Source organism: Phaethon aethereus, assembly GCF_964289735.1.
Source record: "Phaethon aethereus genome assembly, chromosome: 2".
Taxonomy (NCBI): domain Eukaryota; kingdom Metazoa; phylum Chordata; class Aves; order Phaethontiformes; family Phaethontidae; genus Phaethon; species Phaethon aethereus.
This window is the reverse complement of record NC_138582.1, coordinates 379,547-394,400: the sequence shown is the minus strand read 5'-3', so window position 1 is coordinate 394,400 and position 14,854 is coordinate 379,547. Positions and strand designations below refer to the sequence as shown.

The following is a 14,854-nucleotide window of genomic DNA, read 5'->3' as shown; positions in this document are numbered from 1 at the left end:
GACCTCCTGAGATGGAGGTGTGTCTTTGCATTTAACAACTCTCAGTGCACTTCTCTGCCTTTAATTTGTCCTATCACTTTTTAAGCCCATGCAAATCTCCAGGCTACACAGCAGGTTATGGTAAGGAGTTCTAATCTACACTTGTTTCCAGCTATCAGCTATAAAGCTGTGGCAAAAAATCCATTTTCCAGGACATTACCAGGTTAATTAAGGCAAATAACCTAAGGTAATGCATTTAAGGAGAGTAAGTTTCTTTCTATTAAACAGTAGTAGAACTATTCATCCCTGAAGTCTACAGCAGAGTGGTTCTGGGGCTGCCTCCTCTCCAGGAGCATGGCACGTGGGCTGAGTCATTTCAGGACGGCAAAAGGAGCTGAGAAATACGCAGAGGCCCCAGCTAGAGGAAACAGATGCTCCGCTGCTGGCTCCCCTGACCATGGATGGAGAGACTAGAAATACGGCACAACAACATACACTACGGGCTCTCAGCTCTTGGGTGGATCCCACAGCACAGCTCTCTATAGAGGTTCCATGGAGAGCTGGAGAATTGGAGGGATGGAAAGCACAGCATCTGAGTGAATTGAGTGTACACATCAGTGAGAGGCCAAACCACTCTAAGCTGAGGGTGTATGTAGTCCAAACACCCCCAGAAAAACTAGACATACTGAGGCATTAAAAGCAAACACAACTAATGTATTCCACTCCAGTAACATCTAACATGACCCTGACATAGGGCCTACATGGAAATATGCTCTCCTTGCAAAATTCAGGTTTGAAAACCTGCAACTCTAATAATGCCCTGCAAATCTGCTAAGAAAAAAATGTTCTTCATGCATAAGGAAACAGACTAGGAGGAAAAGAAAAATACCCTTCTCACTACACCTCACACACCACAGAAGACATATTACATTTAAACCTGGATGAGGAAAACGAGGACAACATATTTCACCAAAATGACCTGAGATCACCATGGCATCATGAAGATGTGGTGGAATGGCTGCTATGACTGGAGCATTGGAATGGAAGGATACAGGCTCTTTAGGAAGGACAGGCAAGAGAGATGAGGAGGGGAGTCGCCCTCTATGTCAATGCCCAGCTGGAGCGCCTGGAGCTCTGCCTTGGGATGGATGAGGACCCAACCATGATCTTATGGGTCAAGATTAAAGGTATGGCAGGGACAAGTGACATTATAGTGGGAGTCTACGACAGGCCACCCGAACAGGAAAACTGAGCAGGTGAGGCCGTCTACAGACAGATAGAAACAGCCTCACATTCACAAGCCCTGGTCCCCATGGGGGCCTTCAACCACCCTGATATCTGTTGGAGGGACAACACAGCAGGGCATAAGCAGTCCAGGAGGTTCCTGGAATGTCTTGATGATAACTTCCTTCTCCAAGTGATAGAGGAGCCAATGATGAGAGATGCTATGCTGGACCTGGTTCTCATCAACAAGGAGGGGCTGGTGGGGAAGCTCAAGGTCAGCCATGAAATGATGGAGTTCAAGATCCTTAGGAGAGCAAGGAGGGAGCTCAGCAAGCTCACTACCCCGCACTTCAGCAGAGCAGACTTTGGCCTCTTCAGGGATATGTTTGGTAGAGTACCATGCAATAAAACCCTTGGAGGTAAGTGGGGCCCAAGAAAGCTGCTTGATATGCAAGGATCACCTCTTCCAAGCTCAGGAGCAATGCATCGCACAAAGAGAAGTCAGGCAAAAATGCCAGGAGGCCTGCATGGATGAACAAGGAGCTCCTGCACAAACTCAAACACAAAAAGGAAGCCTACAGAGGGTGGAAGCAAGGACGGGTAGCCTGGGAGGAATACAGAGAAATTGTCCGAGCAGCCAGGGATCAGGTTAGGAAAGCTAAGCCCTCATAGAATTAAAGCTGGCCAGGGACGTCAAGGGCAACAGGAAAAGCTTCTATAGGTACATCAGTGATAGAAGGAAGATGAGGGAAAATGCGGGCCCTCTCTGGAAGGAAATGGCAGACCTGCTTACATGGGATATGGAGAAGGCTGAGGTACTCAATGGCTTTTTTGCCTCAGTCTTTATTGGCAAGTGCTCAAGCCACACTGCCCAAGCCGCAGAAGGCAAAGGCAGGGACTGGGAGAATGAAGAACCACCCACTGTAGGAGATCAGGTTCAAGACCGTCTAAGGAACCTGAAGGCGCACAGGTCCCTGGGACCTGATGAGATGCATCCATGGGTCCTGAGGAAACTGGTGGATGAAGTTGCTAAGCTGCTATCCATCACGTTTGAGAAGTCGTGGCAGTCCAGTGAAGTATCCACCGACTGGAAAAGGGGAAACATAGCCCCCATTTTTAATAAGGGAAAAAAGGAAGACCCAGAGAACTATAGGCCAGACACTCTCACCTCTGTGCCCGGCAAGATCATGGAGCAGATCCTCCTGGAAACTATGCTAAAGCACATGGAAAATAAGGAGGTGATTGGTGACAGCCAACATCACTTCACTAAGGGCAAATCATGCCTGAAAAATTTGGTGGCCTTCTATGACAGGGTTACAGCGTTGGTGGATAAGGGAAGAGCAACTGACGTCACCTACCTGGAATTGTGCAAAGCATCTGACACTGTCCCACGTGACATCCTTGACTCTAAAATGGAGAGACATGGATTTGACAGATGGACCACTCTGTGGATAAGGAATTGGCTGGATATTTGCACTCAAAGAGTTGTGGTCAATGGCTTGACGTCCAAGTGGAGACCAGTAATGAGTGGCATTCCTCAGGGGTCGGTATTGGGACCGGCACTGTTTAACATCTTTGTTGGCGACATGAACAGTGGAATTGAGTGCACCCTCAGCAAGTTTGCTGACAACACCAAGCTGTGTGGTGTGGTCAACACACTGTGGGGAAGGGATGCCATCCAAATGGACCTTGACAGGCTTGAGAGGTGGGCCTGTGTGAACCTTATGAAGCTCAAAAAGGCCAAGTGCAACATCCTGCATGTGGGTCAGGGCAATCCCACGAACAAATACAGGCTGGGCAGAGAATGGATTGAGAGCAGCCCTGAGGAGAAGGACCTGGATGTACTGGTGGATGGGAAGCTCAATATGACCTGGAAATGTCATAACTGTGTCATAAGTGTCAAAACTGTGCGGTGCAGTCAACATTCTGGAGGGAAGGGATGCAGTCAGAGGGACCTGAACAAGCTCAAGGAATGGGCCCGTGCAAACCTCATGAAGTTCAACAATGCCAAGTGCAATGTCCTGCACCTGGATTGGGGCAATGCCTGGTATCAATACAGGCTGGGGGGATGAAGTGATGCAGAGCAGCCCTGCTGAGAAGGATGTGGGGGTACTGGGGGATGAAAAGCTGGACACGAGCTGCAAAGTGCGCTCGTAGCCCAAAGGCCAACCGTATCCTGGGCTGCACCCAAAGCAGTGTGTCCAGCAGGGCAAAGGAGGGGATTCTGCCCCTCTGCTCCGCTCTGGTGAGACCTCACCTGCAGTGCTGCATCCAGCTCTGGGGCCCCAACATAAGAAGGGCATGGACATTTTGGAGCAAGTCCAGATGAGGGCCACAAAGATGATCAAAGGGTTGGAGCACCTCTCCTATGAATACAGGCTGAGAGAGTTGGGCTTGTTCAGCCTGGAGAAGAGAAGGCTCCAGGGAGACATTATAACAGCCTTCCAGTACCTGAAAGGAGCCTACAAGAAAGCTGGAGAGGGACTTTTTACAAGGGCATGCAGTGGCAGGACAAGGGGTAATCACTTTAAACTGAAAGAGGGGGAATTTAGATCAGATATAAGGAAGAAATTCTTCTCTATGAAGGTGGTGAGACAGTGGAACAAGTTGCCAAGAGAAGCTGTAGATGCCCCATCCCTGGAAGTGTTCAAGGTCAGGTTGGATGGGGCTTTGAGCAACCTGGACAAGTGGACGATATACCTGCCCATGGCAGGGGGATGAAACTAGATGATCTTTAAGGTACCTTGCAACCAAAACCATTCTATGATTCTATGATTCTCTCAGATAGCCCAGGCTGATTACTGTGCTCCTGAAGGACTAAGGAAGACAAAGCCTTAATATGTGATACCCCACTCACCCAATTCAAGGGAGCCACTTAAAAGCTATAATGGGTTATTGAAAAAAAGAAACTAAAACCAAAATATTTCAACAGAATTAGCATGTTTAAAAAAAGGATTAAAAGAACCAAAAATACCAGCAGCAAAAGAAATATTTGTAATAGCTAAATTCTGAACTAATACAATAACAAAAAAAAAAGTGAGAGAATTCAAAATTATTTTTGATAAACATTGAGGAAATAAAGACCAGTGTCCGGGTCAGGCACGCAGCGGTGGAGGAGCTGCATGTAGGTGAGGTTCTCGTGGGTGTTGGGGTCGAAGAAGCCCTTGGTGTCGTCGGTGGGGTCGGAGAGGATCTGGTTCATCTCCTGGTCAAAGTAGCCACGCCGGTAGGCCACCTCCACGGGGAGGCGGTGGCTGTGCACGGGGTCGATGATGCCGCCGGTGGCGATCTGGGCCTCGAGCAGGCGGATGCCGTGCTCCTTGACGATGAGCTCCTTCTTCATGGCCTGGAAGAGGGACATCTGGTCGCCGGTGTAGGGGTCGGTGTAGCCCGTCACGGCCCTCTCGGCCGACAGGAGCTTCTCGTGCAGCTCGCTGCCCACCAGGCCGGACGAGACGGCCTCGTCCACGGAGAGCTTCTTGTTGGTGAGCGGGTCAACGACGAAGCCGGTGGCAGCCTGCGCCTCCAGCAGCACCAGGGCCGTGCCCTGCCTCAGGATGCCCTTCCACATGGCCTGGTAGATGCTCATCTTCTCCATCTTGGCGGGGTCGGCCTTGGAGGGCACCAGCACGCCGGCGATGCAGCCCGTGCCGTCCAGGTAGCGCTTGACGGAGGCCATTTCCGTCACCTCCTCCACGGTCTTGGAGCCCTGGACGAGGTCGGCCAGCGTGTCCTTGTCGATGATGCCCGAGTCCGCCAGGTCCGAGGCGGTCACCTGCCTCCTGAGGCCCGTGAATTTCACGTTGCTGCTCCGCTCCGCCGCCTCCTCGATGAGGACGGTGAGGAGCCTTGCCAGCTCGTCCAGCGCCAGGCTCCGGGCCCGGACCTTCCCCAGCAGCTCCTGCCTCTTTGCCTCGGAGACGTACTTGGAGAAGAGGAGCTCCCACAGGGAGACCTTCCTGCCGTGGAAGCCGCCCGCCGAGACCTCAGCGGTGTGGGACTTCAGGGACCGCTCCAGCTCCAGCTCCAGCTCCTGCTCCCGCTCCCGCTCCCGCTCCCGTTCGTGCTCCCGTTCCTGCTCCTGCTCCTGCCGGGAGTCCGCGGCCTCGCCATTCTCGGCCGACGGCGGGGCCTCCCGCTGCATCGGCTTGCGGGCCAGAGCAGCGCCGTGGGCCCGGCCCTCAGCCCCGGTGATGATGGCGGTGAGGAGGGTGATCATCTCCGAGATGGTGACTGTCCCCGCCTTGTACTGCCGGAGGAGGTCCTGGCGCCGGTGGTCGGGGACGTAGCGGGAGAAGAGGAGCTCCCAGACGGTGACGCTCTGGCCCTGGAAGAGCCCCACGCTGACAGTGGTGCGGGCGGCCTGCAGGGCTTTCCGGGCGTCCTCGGTCAGCTGGTAGAGCGCAGAGCCCTTGTCCATCAGCTGGAGCATGAGCAGCCCCGTGTCCGGGTCAGGCACGCAGCGGTGGAGGAGCTGCATGTAGGTGAGGTTCTCGTGGGTGTTGGGGTCGAAGAAGCCCTTGGTGTCATCGGTGGGGTCGGAGAGGATCTGGTTCATCTCCTGGTCAAAGTAGCCACGCCGGTAGGCCACCTCCACGGGGAGGCGGTGGCTGTGCACGGGGTCGATGATGCCGCCGGTGGCGATCTGGGCCTCGAGCAGGCGGATGCCGTGCTCCTTGACGATGAGCTCCTTCTTCATGGCCTGGAAGAGGGACATCTGGTCGCCGGTGTAGGGGTCGGTGTAGCCCGTCACGGCCCTCTCGGCCGACAGGAGCTTCTCGTGCAGCTCGCTGCCCACCAGGCCGGACGAGACGGCCTCGTCCACGGAGAGCTTCTTGTTGGTGAGCGGGTCAACGACGAAGCCGGTGGCAGCCTGCGCCTCCAGCAGCACCAGGGCCGTGCCCTGCCTCAGGATGCCCTTCCACATGGCCTGGTAGATGCTCATCTTCTCCATCTTGGCGGGGTCGGCCTTGGAGGGCACCAGCACGCCGGCGATGCAGCCCGTGCCGTCCAGGTAGCGCTTGACGGAGGCCATTTCCGTCACCTCCTCCACGGTCTTGGAGCCCTGGACGAGGTCGGCCAGCGTGTCCTTGTCGATGATGCCCGAGTCCGCCAGGTCCGAGGCGGTCACCTGCCTCCTGAGGCCCGTGAATTTCACGTTGCTGCTCCGCTCCGCCGCCTCCTCGATGAGGACGGTGAGGAGCCTTGCCAGCTCGTCCAGCACCAGGCTCCGGGCCCGGACCTTCCCCAGCAGCTCCTGCCTCTTTGCCTCGGAGACGTACTTGGAGAAGAGGAGCTCCCACAGGGAGACCTTCCTGCCGTGGAAGCCGCCCGCCGAGACCTCAGCGGTGTGGGACTTCAGGGACCGCTCCAGCTCCAGCTCCTGCTCCCGCTCCCGCTCCCGTTCGTGCTCCCGTTCCTGCTCCTGCTCCTGCCGGGAGTCCGCGGCCTCGCCATTCTCGGCCGACGGCGGGGCCTCCCGCTGCATCGGCTTGCGGGCCAGAGCAGCGCCGTGGGCCCGGCCCTCAGCCCCGGTGATGATGGCGGTGAGGAGGGTGATCATCTCCGAGATGGTGACTGTCCCCGCCTTGTACTGCCGGAGGAGGTCCTGGCGCCGGTGGTCGGGGACGTAGCGGGAGAAGAGGAGCTCCCAGACGGTGACGCTCTGGCCCTGGAAGAGCCCCACGCTGACAGTGGTGCGGGCGGCCTGCAGGGCTTTCCGGGCGTCCTCGGTCAGCTGGTAGAGCGCAGAGCCCTTGTCCATCAGCTGGAGCATGAGCAGCCCCGTGTCCGGGTCAGGCACGCAGCGGTGGAGGAGCTGCATGTAGGTGAGGTTCTCGTGGGTGTTGGGGTCGAAGAAGCCCTTGGTGTCATCGGTGGGGTCGGAGAGGATCTGGTTCATCTCCTGGTCAAAGTAGCCACGCCGGTAGGCCACCTCCACGGGGAGGCGGTGGCTGTGCACGGGGTCGATGATGCCGCCGGTGGCGATCTGGGCCTCGAGCAGGCGGATGCCGTGCTCCTTGACGATGAGCTCCTTCTTCATGGCCTGGAAGAGGGACATCTGGTCGCCGGTGTAGGGGTCGGTGTAGCCCGTCACGGCCCTCTCGGCCGACAGGAGCTTCTCGTGCAGCTCGCTGCCCACCAGGCCGGACGAGACGGCCTCGTCCACGGAGAGCTTCTTGTTGGTGAGCGGGTCAACGACGAAGCCGGTGGCAGCCTGCGCCTCCAGCAGCACCAGGGCCGTGCCCTGCCTCAGGATGCCCTTCCACATGGCCTGGTAGATGCTCATCTTCTCCATCTTGGCGGGGTCGGCCTTGGAGGGCACCAGCACGCCGGCGATGCAGCCCGTGCCGTCCAGGTAGCGCTTGACGGAGGCCATTTCCGTCACCTCCTCCACGGTCTTGGAGCCCTGGACGAGGTCGGCCAGCGTGTCCTTGTCGATGATGCCCGAGTCCGCCAGGTCCGAGGCGGTCACCTGCCTCCTGAGGCCCGTGAATTTCACGTTGCTGCTCCGCTCCGCCGCCTCCTCGATGAGGACGGTGAGGAGCCTTGCCAGCTCGTCCAGCACCAGGCTCCGGGCCCGGACCTTCCCCAGCAGCTCCTGCCTCTTTGCCTCGGAGACGTACTTGGAGAAGAGGAGCTCCCACAGGGAGACCTTCCTGCCGTGGAAGCCGCCCGCCGAGACCTCAGCGGTGTGGGACTTCAGGGACCGCTCCAGCTCCAGCTCCTGCTCCCGCTCCCGCTCCCGTTCGTGCTCCCGTTCCTGCTCCTGCTCCTGCCGGGAGTCCGCGGCCTCGCCATTCTCGGCCGACGGCGGGGCCTCCCGCTGCATCGGCTTGCGGGCCAGAGCAGCGCCGTGGGCCCGGCCCTCAGCCCCGGTGATGATGGCGGTGAGGAGGGTGATCATCTCCGAGATGGTGACTGTCCCCGCCTTGTACTGCCGGAGGAGGTCCTGGCGCCGGTGGTCGGGGACGTAGCGGGAGAAGAGGAGCTCCCAGACGGTGACGCTCTGGCCCTGGAAGAGCCCCACGCTGACAGTGGTGCGGGCGGCCTGCAGGGCTTTCCGGGCGTCCTCGGTCAGCTGGTAGAGCGCAGAGCCCTTGTCCATCAGCTGGAGCATGAGCAGCCCCGTGTCCGGGTCAGGCACGCAGCGGTGGAGGAGCTGCATGTAGGTGAGGTTCTCGTGGGTGTTGGGGTCGAAGAAGCCCTTGGTGTCATCGGTGGGGTCGGAGAGGATCTGGTTCATCTCCTGGTCAAAGTAGCCACGCCGGTAGGCCACCTCCACGGGGAGGCGGTGGCTGTGCACGGGGTCGATGATGCCGCCGGTGGCGATCTGGGCCTCGAGCAGGCGGATGCCGTGCTCCTTGACGATGAGCTCCTTCTTCATGGCCTGGAAGAGGGACATCTGGTCGCCGGTGTAGGGGTCGGTGTAGCCCGTCACGGCCCTCTCGGCCGACAGGAGCTTCTCGTGCAGCTCGCTGCCCACCAGGCCGGACGAGACGGCCTCGTCCACGGAGAGCTTCTTGTTGGTGAGCGGGTCAACGACGAAGCCGGTGGCAGCCTGCGCCTCCAGCAGCACCAGGGCCGTGCCCTGCCTCAGGATGCCCTTCCACATGGCCTGGTAGATGCTCATCTTCTCCATCTTGGCGGGGTCGGCCTTGGAGGGCACCAGCACGCCGGCGATGCAGCCCGTGCCGTCCAGGTAGCGCTTGACGGAGGCCATTTCCGTCACCTCCTCCACGGTCTTGGAGCCCTGGACGAGGTCGGCCAGCGTGTCCTTGTCGATGATGCCCGAGTCCGCCAGGTCCGAGGCGGTCACCTGCCTCCTGAGGCCCGTGAATTTCACGTTGCTGCTCCGCTCCGCCGCCTCCTCGATGAGGATGGTGAGGAGCCTTGCCAGCTCGTCCAGCACCAGGCTCCGGGCCCGGACCTTCCCCAGCAGCTCCTGCCTCTTTGCCTCGGAGACGTACTTGGAGAAGAGGAGCTCCCACAGGGAGACCTTCCTGCCGTGGAAGCCGCCCGCCGAGACCTCAGCGGTGTGGGACTTCAGGGACCGCTCCAGCTCCAGCTCCTGCTCCCGCTCCCGCTCCCGTTCGTGCTCCCGTTCCTGCTCCTGCTCCTGCCGGGAGTCCGCGGCCTCGCCATTCTCGGCCGACGGCGGGGCCTCCCGCTGCATCGGCTTGCGGGCCAGAGCAGCGCCGTGGGCCCGGCCCTCAGCCCCGGTGATGATGGCGGTGAGGAGGGTGATCATCTCCGAGATGGTGACTGTCCCCGCCTTGTACTGCCGGAGGAGGTCCTGGCGCCGGTGGTCGGGGACGTAGCGGGAGAAGAGGAGCTCCCAGACGGTGACGCTCTGGCCCTGGAAGAGCCCCACGCTGACAGTGGTGCGGGCGGCCTGCAGGGCTTTCCGGGCGTCCTCGGTCAGCTGGTAGAGCGCAGAGCCCTTGTCCATCAGCTGGAGCATGAGCAGCCCCGTGTCCGGGTCAGGCACGCAGCGGTGGAGGAGCTGCATGTAGGTGAGGTTCTCGTGGGTGTTGGGGTCGAAGAAGCCCTTGGTGTCATCGGTGGGGTCGGAGAGGATCTGGTTCATCTCCTGGTCAAAGTAGCCACGCCGGTAGGCCACCTCCACGGGGAGGCGGTGGCTGTGCACGGGGTCGATGATGCCGCCGGTGGCGATCTGGGCCTCGAGCAGGCGGATGCCGTGCTCCTTGACGATGAGCTCCTTCTTCATGGCCTGGAAGAGGGACATCTGGTCGCCGGTGTAGGGGTCGGTGTAGCCCGTCACGGCCCTCTCGGCCGACAGGAGCTTCTCGTGCAGCTCGCTGCCCACCAGGCCGGACGAGACGGCCTCGTCCACGGAGAGCTTCTTGTTGGTGAGCGGGTCAACGACGAAGCCGGTGGCAGCCTGCGCCTCCAGCAGCACCAGGGCCGTGCCCTGCCTCAGGATGCCCTTCCACATGGCCTGGTAGATGCTCATCTTCTCCATCTTGGCGGGGTCGGCCTTGGAGGGCACCAGCACGCCGGCGATGCAGCCCGTGCCGTCCAGGTAGCGCTTGACGGAGGCCATTTCCGTCACCTCCTCCACGGTCTTGGAGCCCTGGACGAGGTCGGCCAGCGTGTCCTTGTCGATGATGCCCGAGTCCGCCAGGTCCGAGGCGGTCACCTGCCTCCTGAGGCCCGTGAATTTCACGTTGCTGCTCCGCTCCGCCGCCTCCTCGATGAGGACGGTGAGGAGCCTTGCCAGCTCGTCCAGCACCAGGCTCCGGGCCCGGACCTTCCCCAGCAGCTCCTGCCTCTTTGCCTCGGAGACGTACTTGGAGAAGAGGAGCTCCCACAGGGAGACCTTCCTGCCGTGGAAGCCGCCCGCCGAGACCTCAGCGGTGTGGGACTTCAGGGACCGCTCCAGCTCCAGCTCCTGCTCCCGCTCCCGCTCCCGTTCGTGCTCCCGTTCCTGCTCCTGCTCCTGCCGGGAGTCCGCGGCCTCGCCATTCTCGGCCGACGGCGGGGCCTCCCGCTGCATCGGCTTGCGGGCCAGAGCAGCGCCGTGGGCCCGGCCCTCAGCCCCGGTGATGATGGCGGTGAGGAGGGTGATCATCTCCGAGATGGTGACTGTCCCCGCCTTGTACTGCCGGAGGAGGTCCTGGCGCCGGTGGTCGGGGACGTAGCGGGAGAAGAGGAGCTCCCAGACGGTGACGCTCTGGCCCTGGAAGAGCCCCACGCTGACAGTGGTGCGGGCGGCCTGCAGGGCTTTCCGGGCGTCCTCGGTCAGCTGGTAGAGCGCAGAGCCCTTGTCCATCAGCTGGAGCATGAGCAGCCCCGTGTCCGGGTCAGGCACGCAGCGGTGGAGGAGCTGCATGTAGGTGAGGTTCTCGTGGGTGTTGGGGTCGAAGAAGCCCTTGGTGTCATCGGTGGGGTCGGAGAGGATCTGGTTCATCTCCTGGTCAAAGTAGCCACGCCGGTAGGCCACCTCCACGGGGAGGCGGTGGCTGTGCACGGGGTCGATGATGCCGCCGGTGGCGATCTGGGCCTCGAGCAGGCGGATGCCGTGCTCCTTGACGATGAGCTCCTTCTTCATGGCCTGGAAGAGGGACATCTGGTCGCCGGTGTAGGGGTCGGTGTAGCCCGTCACGGCCCTCTCGGCCGACAGGAGCTTCTCGTGCAGCTCGCTGCCCACCAGGCCGGACGAGACGGCCTCGTCCACGGAGAGCTTCTTGTTGGTGAGCGGGTCAACGACGAAGCCGGTGGCAGCCTGCGCCTCCAGCAGCACCAGGGCCGTGCCCTGCCTCAGGATGCCCTTCCACATGGCCTGGTAGATGCTCATCTTCTCCATCTTGGCGGGGTCGGCCTTGGAGGGCACCAGCACGCCGGCGATGCAGCCCGTGCCGTCCAGGTAGCGCTTGACGGAGGCCATTTCCGTCACCTCCTCCACGGTCTTGGAGCCCTGGACGAGGTCGGCCAGCGTGTCCTTGTCGATGATGCCCGAGTCCGCCAGGTCCGAGGCGGTCACCTGCCTCCTGAGGCCCGTGAATTTCACGTTGCTGCTCCGCTCCGCCGCCTCCTCGATGAGGACGGTGAGGAGCCTTGCCAGCTCGTCCAGCACCAGGCTCCGGGCCCGGACCTTCCCCAGCAGCTCCTGCCTCTTTGCCTCGGAGACGTACTTGGAGAAGAGGAGCTCCCACAGGGAGACCTTCCTGCCGTGGAAGCCGCCCGCCGAGACCTCAGCGGTGTGGGACTTCAGGGACCGCTCCAGCTCCAGCTCCTGCTCCCGCTCCCGCTCCCGTTCGTGCTCCCGTTCCTGCTCCTGCTCCTGCCGGGAGTCCGCGGCCTCGCCATTCTCGGCCGACGGCGGGGCCTCCCGCTGCATCGGCTTGCGGGCCAGAGCAGCGCCGTGGGCCCGGCCCTCAGCCCCGGTGATGATGGCGGTGAGGAGGGTGATCATCTCCGAGATGGTGACTGTCCCCGCCTTGTACTGCCGGAGGAGGTCCTGGCGCCGGTGGTCGGGGACGTAGCGGGAGAAGAGGAGCTCCCAGACGGTGACGCTCTGGCCCTGGAAGAGCCCCACGCTGACAGTGGTGCGGGCGGCCTGCAGGGCTTTCCGGGCGTCCTCGGTCAGCTGGTAGAGCGCAGAGCCCTTGTCCATCAGCTGGAGCATGAGCAGCCCCGTGTCCGGGTCAGGCACGCAGCGGTGGAGGAGCTGCATGTAGGTGAGGTTCTCGTGGGTGTTGGGGTCGAAGAAGCCCTTGGTGTCATCGGTGGGGTCGGAGAGGATCTGGTTCATCTCCTGGTCAAAGTAGCCACGCCGGTAGGCCACCTCCACGGGGAGGCGGTGGCTGTGCACGGGGTCGATGATGCCGCCGGTGGCGATCTGGGCCTCGAGCAGGCGGATGCCGTGCTCCTTGACGATGAGCTCCTTCTTCATGGCCTGGAAGAGGGACATCTGGTCGCCGGTGTAGGGGTCGGTGTAGCCCGTCACGGCCCTCTCGGCCGACAGGAGCTTCTCGTGCAGCTCGCTGCCCACCAGGCCGGACGAGACGGCCTCGTCCACGGAGAGCTTCTTGTTGGTGAGCGGGTCAACGACGAAGCCGGTGGCAGCCTGCGCCTCCAGCAGCACCAGGGCCGTGCCCTGCCTCAGGATGCCCTTCCACATGGCCTGGTAGATGCTCATCTTCTCCATCTTGGCGGGGTCGGCCTTGGAGGGCACCAGCACGCCGGCGATGCAGCCCGTGCCGTCCAGGTAGCGCTTGACGGAGGCCATTTCCGTCACCTCCTCCACGGTCTTGGAGCCCTGGACGAGGTCGGCCAGCGTGTCCTTGTCGATGATGCCCGAGTCCGCCAGGTCCGAGGCGGTCACCTGCCTCCTGAGGCCCGTGAATTTCACGTTGCTGCTCCGCTCCGCCGCCTCCTCGATGAGGACGGTGAGGAGCCTTGCCAGCTCGTCCAGCGCCAGGCTCCGGGCCCGGACCTTCCCCAGCAGCTCCTGCCTCTTTGCCTCGGAGACGTACTTGGAGAAGAGGAGCTCCCACAGGGAGACCTTCCTGCCGTGGAAGCCGCCCGCCGAGACCTCAGCGGTGTGGGACTTCAGGGACCGCTCCAGCTCCAGCTCCTGCTCCCGCTCCCGCTCCCGTTCGTGCTCCCGTTCCTGCTCCTGCTCCTGCCGGGAGTCCGCGGCCTCGCCATTCTCGGCCGACGGCGGGGCCTCCCGCTGCATCGGCTTGCGGGCCAGAGCAGCGCCGTGGGCCCGGCCCTCAGCCCCGGTGATGATGGCGGTGAGGAGGGTGATCATCTCCGAGATGGTGACTGTCCCCGCCTTGTACTGCCGGAGGAGGTCCTGGCGCCGGTGGTCGGGGACGTAGCGGGAGAAGAGGAGCTCCCAGACGGTGACGCTCTGGCCCTGGAAGAGCCCCACGCTGACAGTGGTGCGGGCGGCCTGCAGGGCTTTCCGGGCGTCCTCGGTCAGCTGGTAGAGCGCAGAGCCCTTGTCCATCAGCTGGAGCATGAGCAGCCCCGTGTCCGGGTCAGGCACGCAGCGGTGGAGGAGCTGCATGTAGGTGAGGTTCTCGTGGGTGTTGGGGTCGAAGAAGCCCTTGGTGTCATCGGTGGGGTCGGAGAGGATCTGGTTCATCTCCTGGTCAAAGTAGCCACGCCGGTAGGCCACCTCCACGGGGAGGCGGTGGCTGTGCACGGGGTCGATGATGCCGCCGGTGGCGATCTGGGCCTCGAGCAGGCGGATGCCGTGCTCCTTGACGATGAGCTCCTTCTTCATGGCCTGGAAGAGGGACATCTGGTCGCCGGTGTAGGGGTCGGTGTAGCCCGTCACGGCCCTCTCGGCCGACAGGAGCTTCTCGTGCAGCTCGCTGCCCACCAGGCCGGACGAGACGGCCTCGTCCACGGAGAGCTTCTTGTTGGTGAGCGGGTCAACGACGAAGCCGGTGGCAGCCTGCGCCTCCAGCAGCACCAGGGCCGTGCCCTGCCTCAGGATGCCCTTCCACATGGCCTGGTAGATGCTCATCTTCTCCATCTTGGCGGGGTCGGCCTTGGAGGGCACCAGCACGCCGGCGATGCAGCCCGTGCCGTCCAGGTAGCGCTTGACGGAGGCCATTTCCGTCACCTCCTCCACGGTCTTGGAGCCCTGGACGAGGTCGGCCAGCGTGTCCTTGTCGATGATGCCCGAGTCCGCCAGGTCCGAGGCGGTCACCTGCCTCCTGAGGCCCGTGAATTTCACGTTGCTGCTCCGCTCCGCCGCCTCCTCGATGAGGACGGTGAGGAGCCTTGCCAGCTCGTCCAGCACCAGGCTCCGGGCCCGGACCTTCCCCAGCAGCTCCTGCCTCTTTGCCTCGGAGACGTACTTGGAGAAGAGGAGCTCCCACAGGGAGACCTTCCTGCCGTGGAAGCCGCCCGCCGAGACCTCAGCGGTGTGGGACTTCAGGGACCGCTCCAGCTCCAGCTCCTGCTCCGCTCCCGCTCCCGTTCGTGCTCCCGTTCCTGCTCCTGCTCCTGCCGGGAGTCCGCGGCCTCGCCATTCTCGGCCGACGGCGGGGCCTCCCGCTGCATCGGCTTGCGGGCCAGAGCAGCGCCGTGGGCCCGGCCCTCAGCCCCGGTGATGATGGCGGTGAGGAGGGTGATCATCTCCGAGATGGTGACTGTCCCCGCC

General features: G+C 61.8%; 1 protein-coding gene across 1 annotated transcript in view; it reads right to left on the bottom strand.

Annotated features, from left to right (window-relative positions):
- Window positions 1–3,768: 3,768 nt before the first annotated feature.
- EPPK1 (epiplakin 1) overlaps window positions 3,769–14,854 on the bottom strand; it is a gene marked incomplete at its 5' end in the record, with an annotated part of 28,926 nt that continues 17,840 nt past the window's right edge. The window contains 2 exons of the mRNA XM_082015049.1: window positions 3,769–5,216; window positions 5,259–14,697. Coding sequence (XP_081871175.1) covers window positions 4,256–5,216; window positions 5,259–14,697 — 10,400 coding nt within the window. The 3' untranslated portion in view covers window positions 3,769–4,255. The remainder of the gene's footprint in view (window positions 5,217–5,258; window positions 14,698–14,854) is intronic.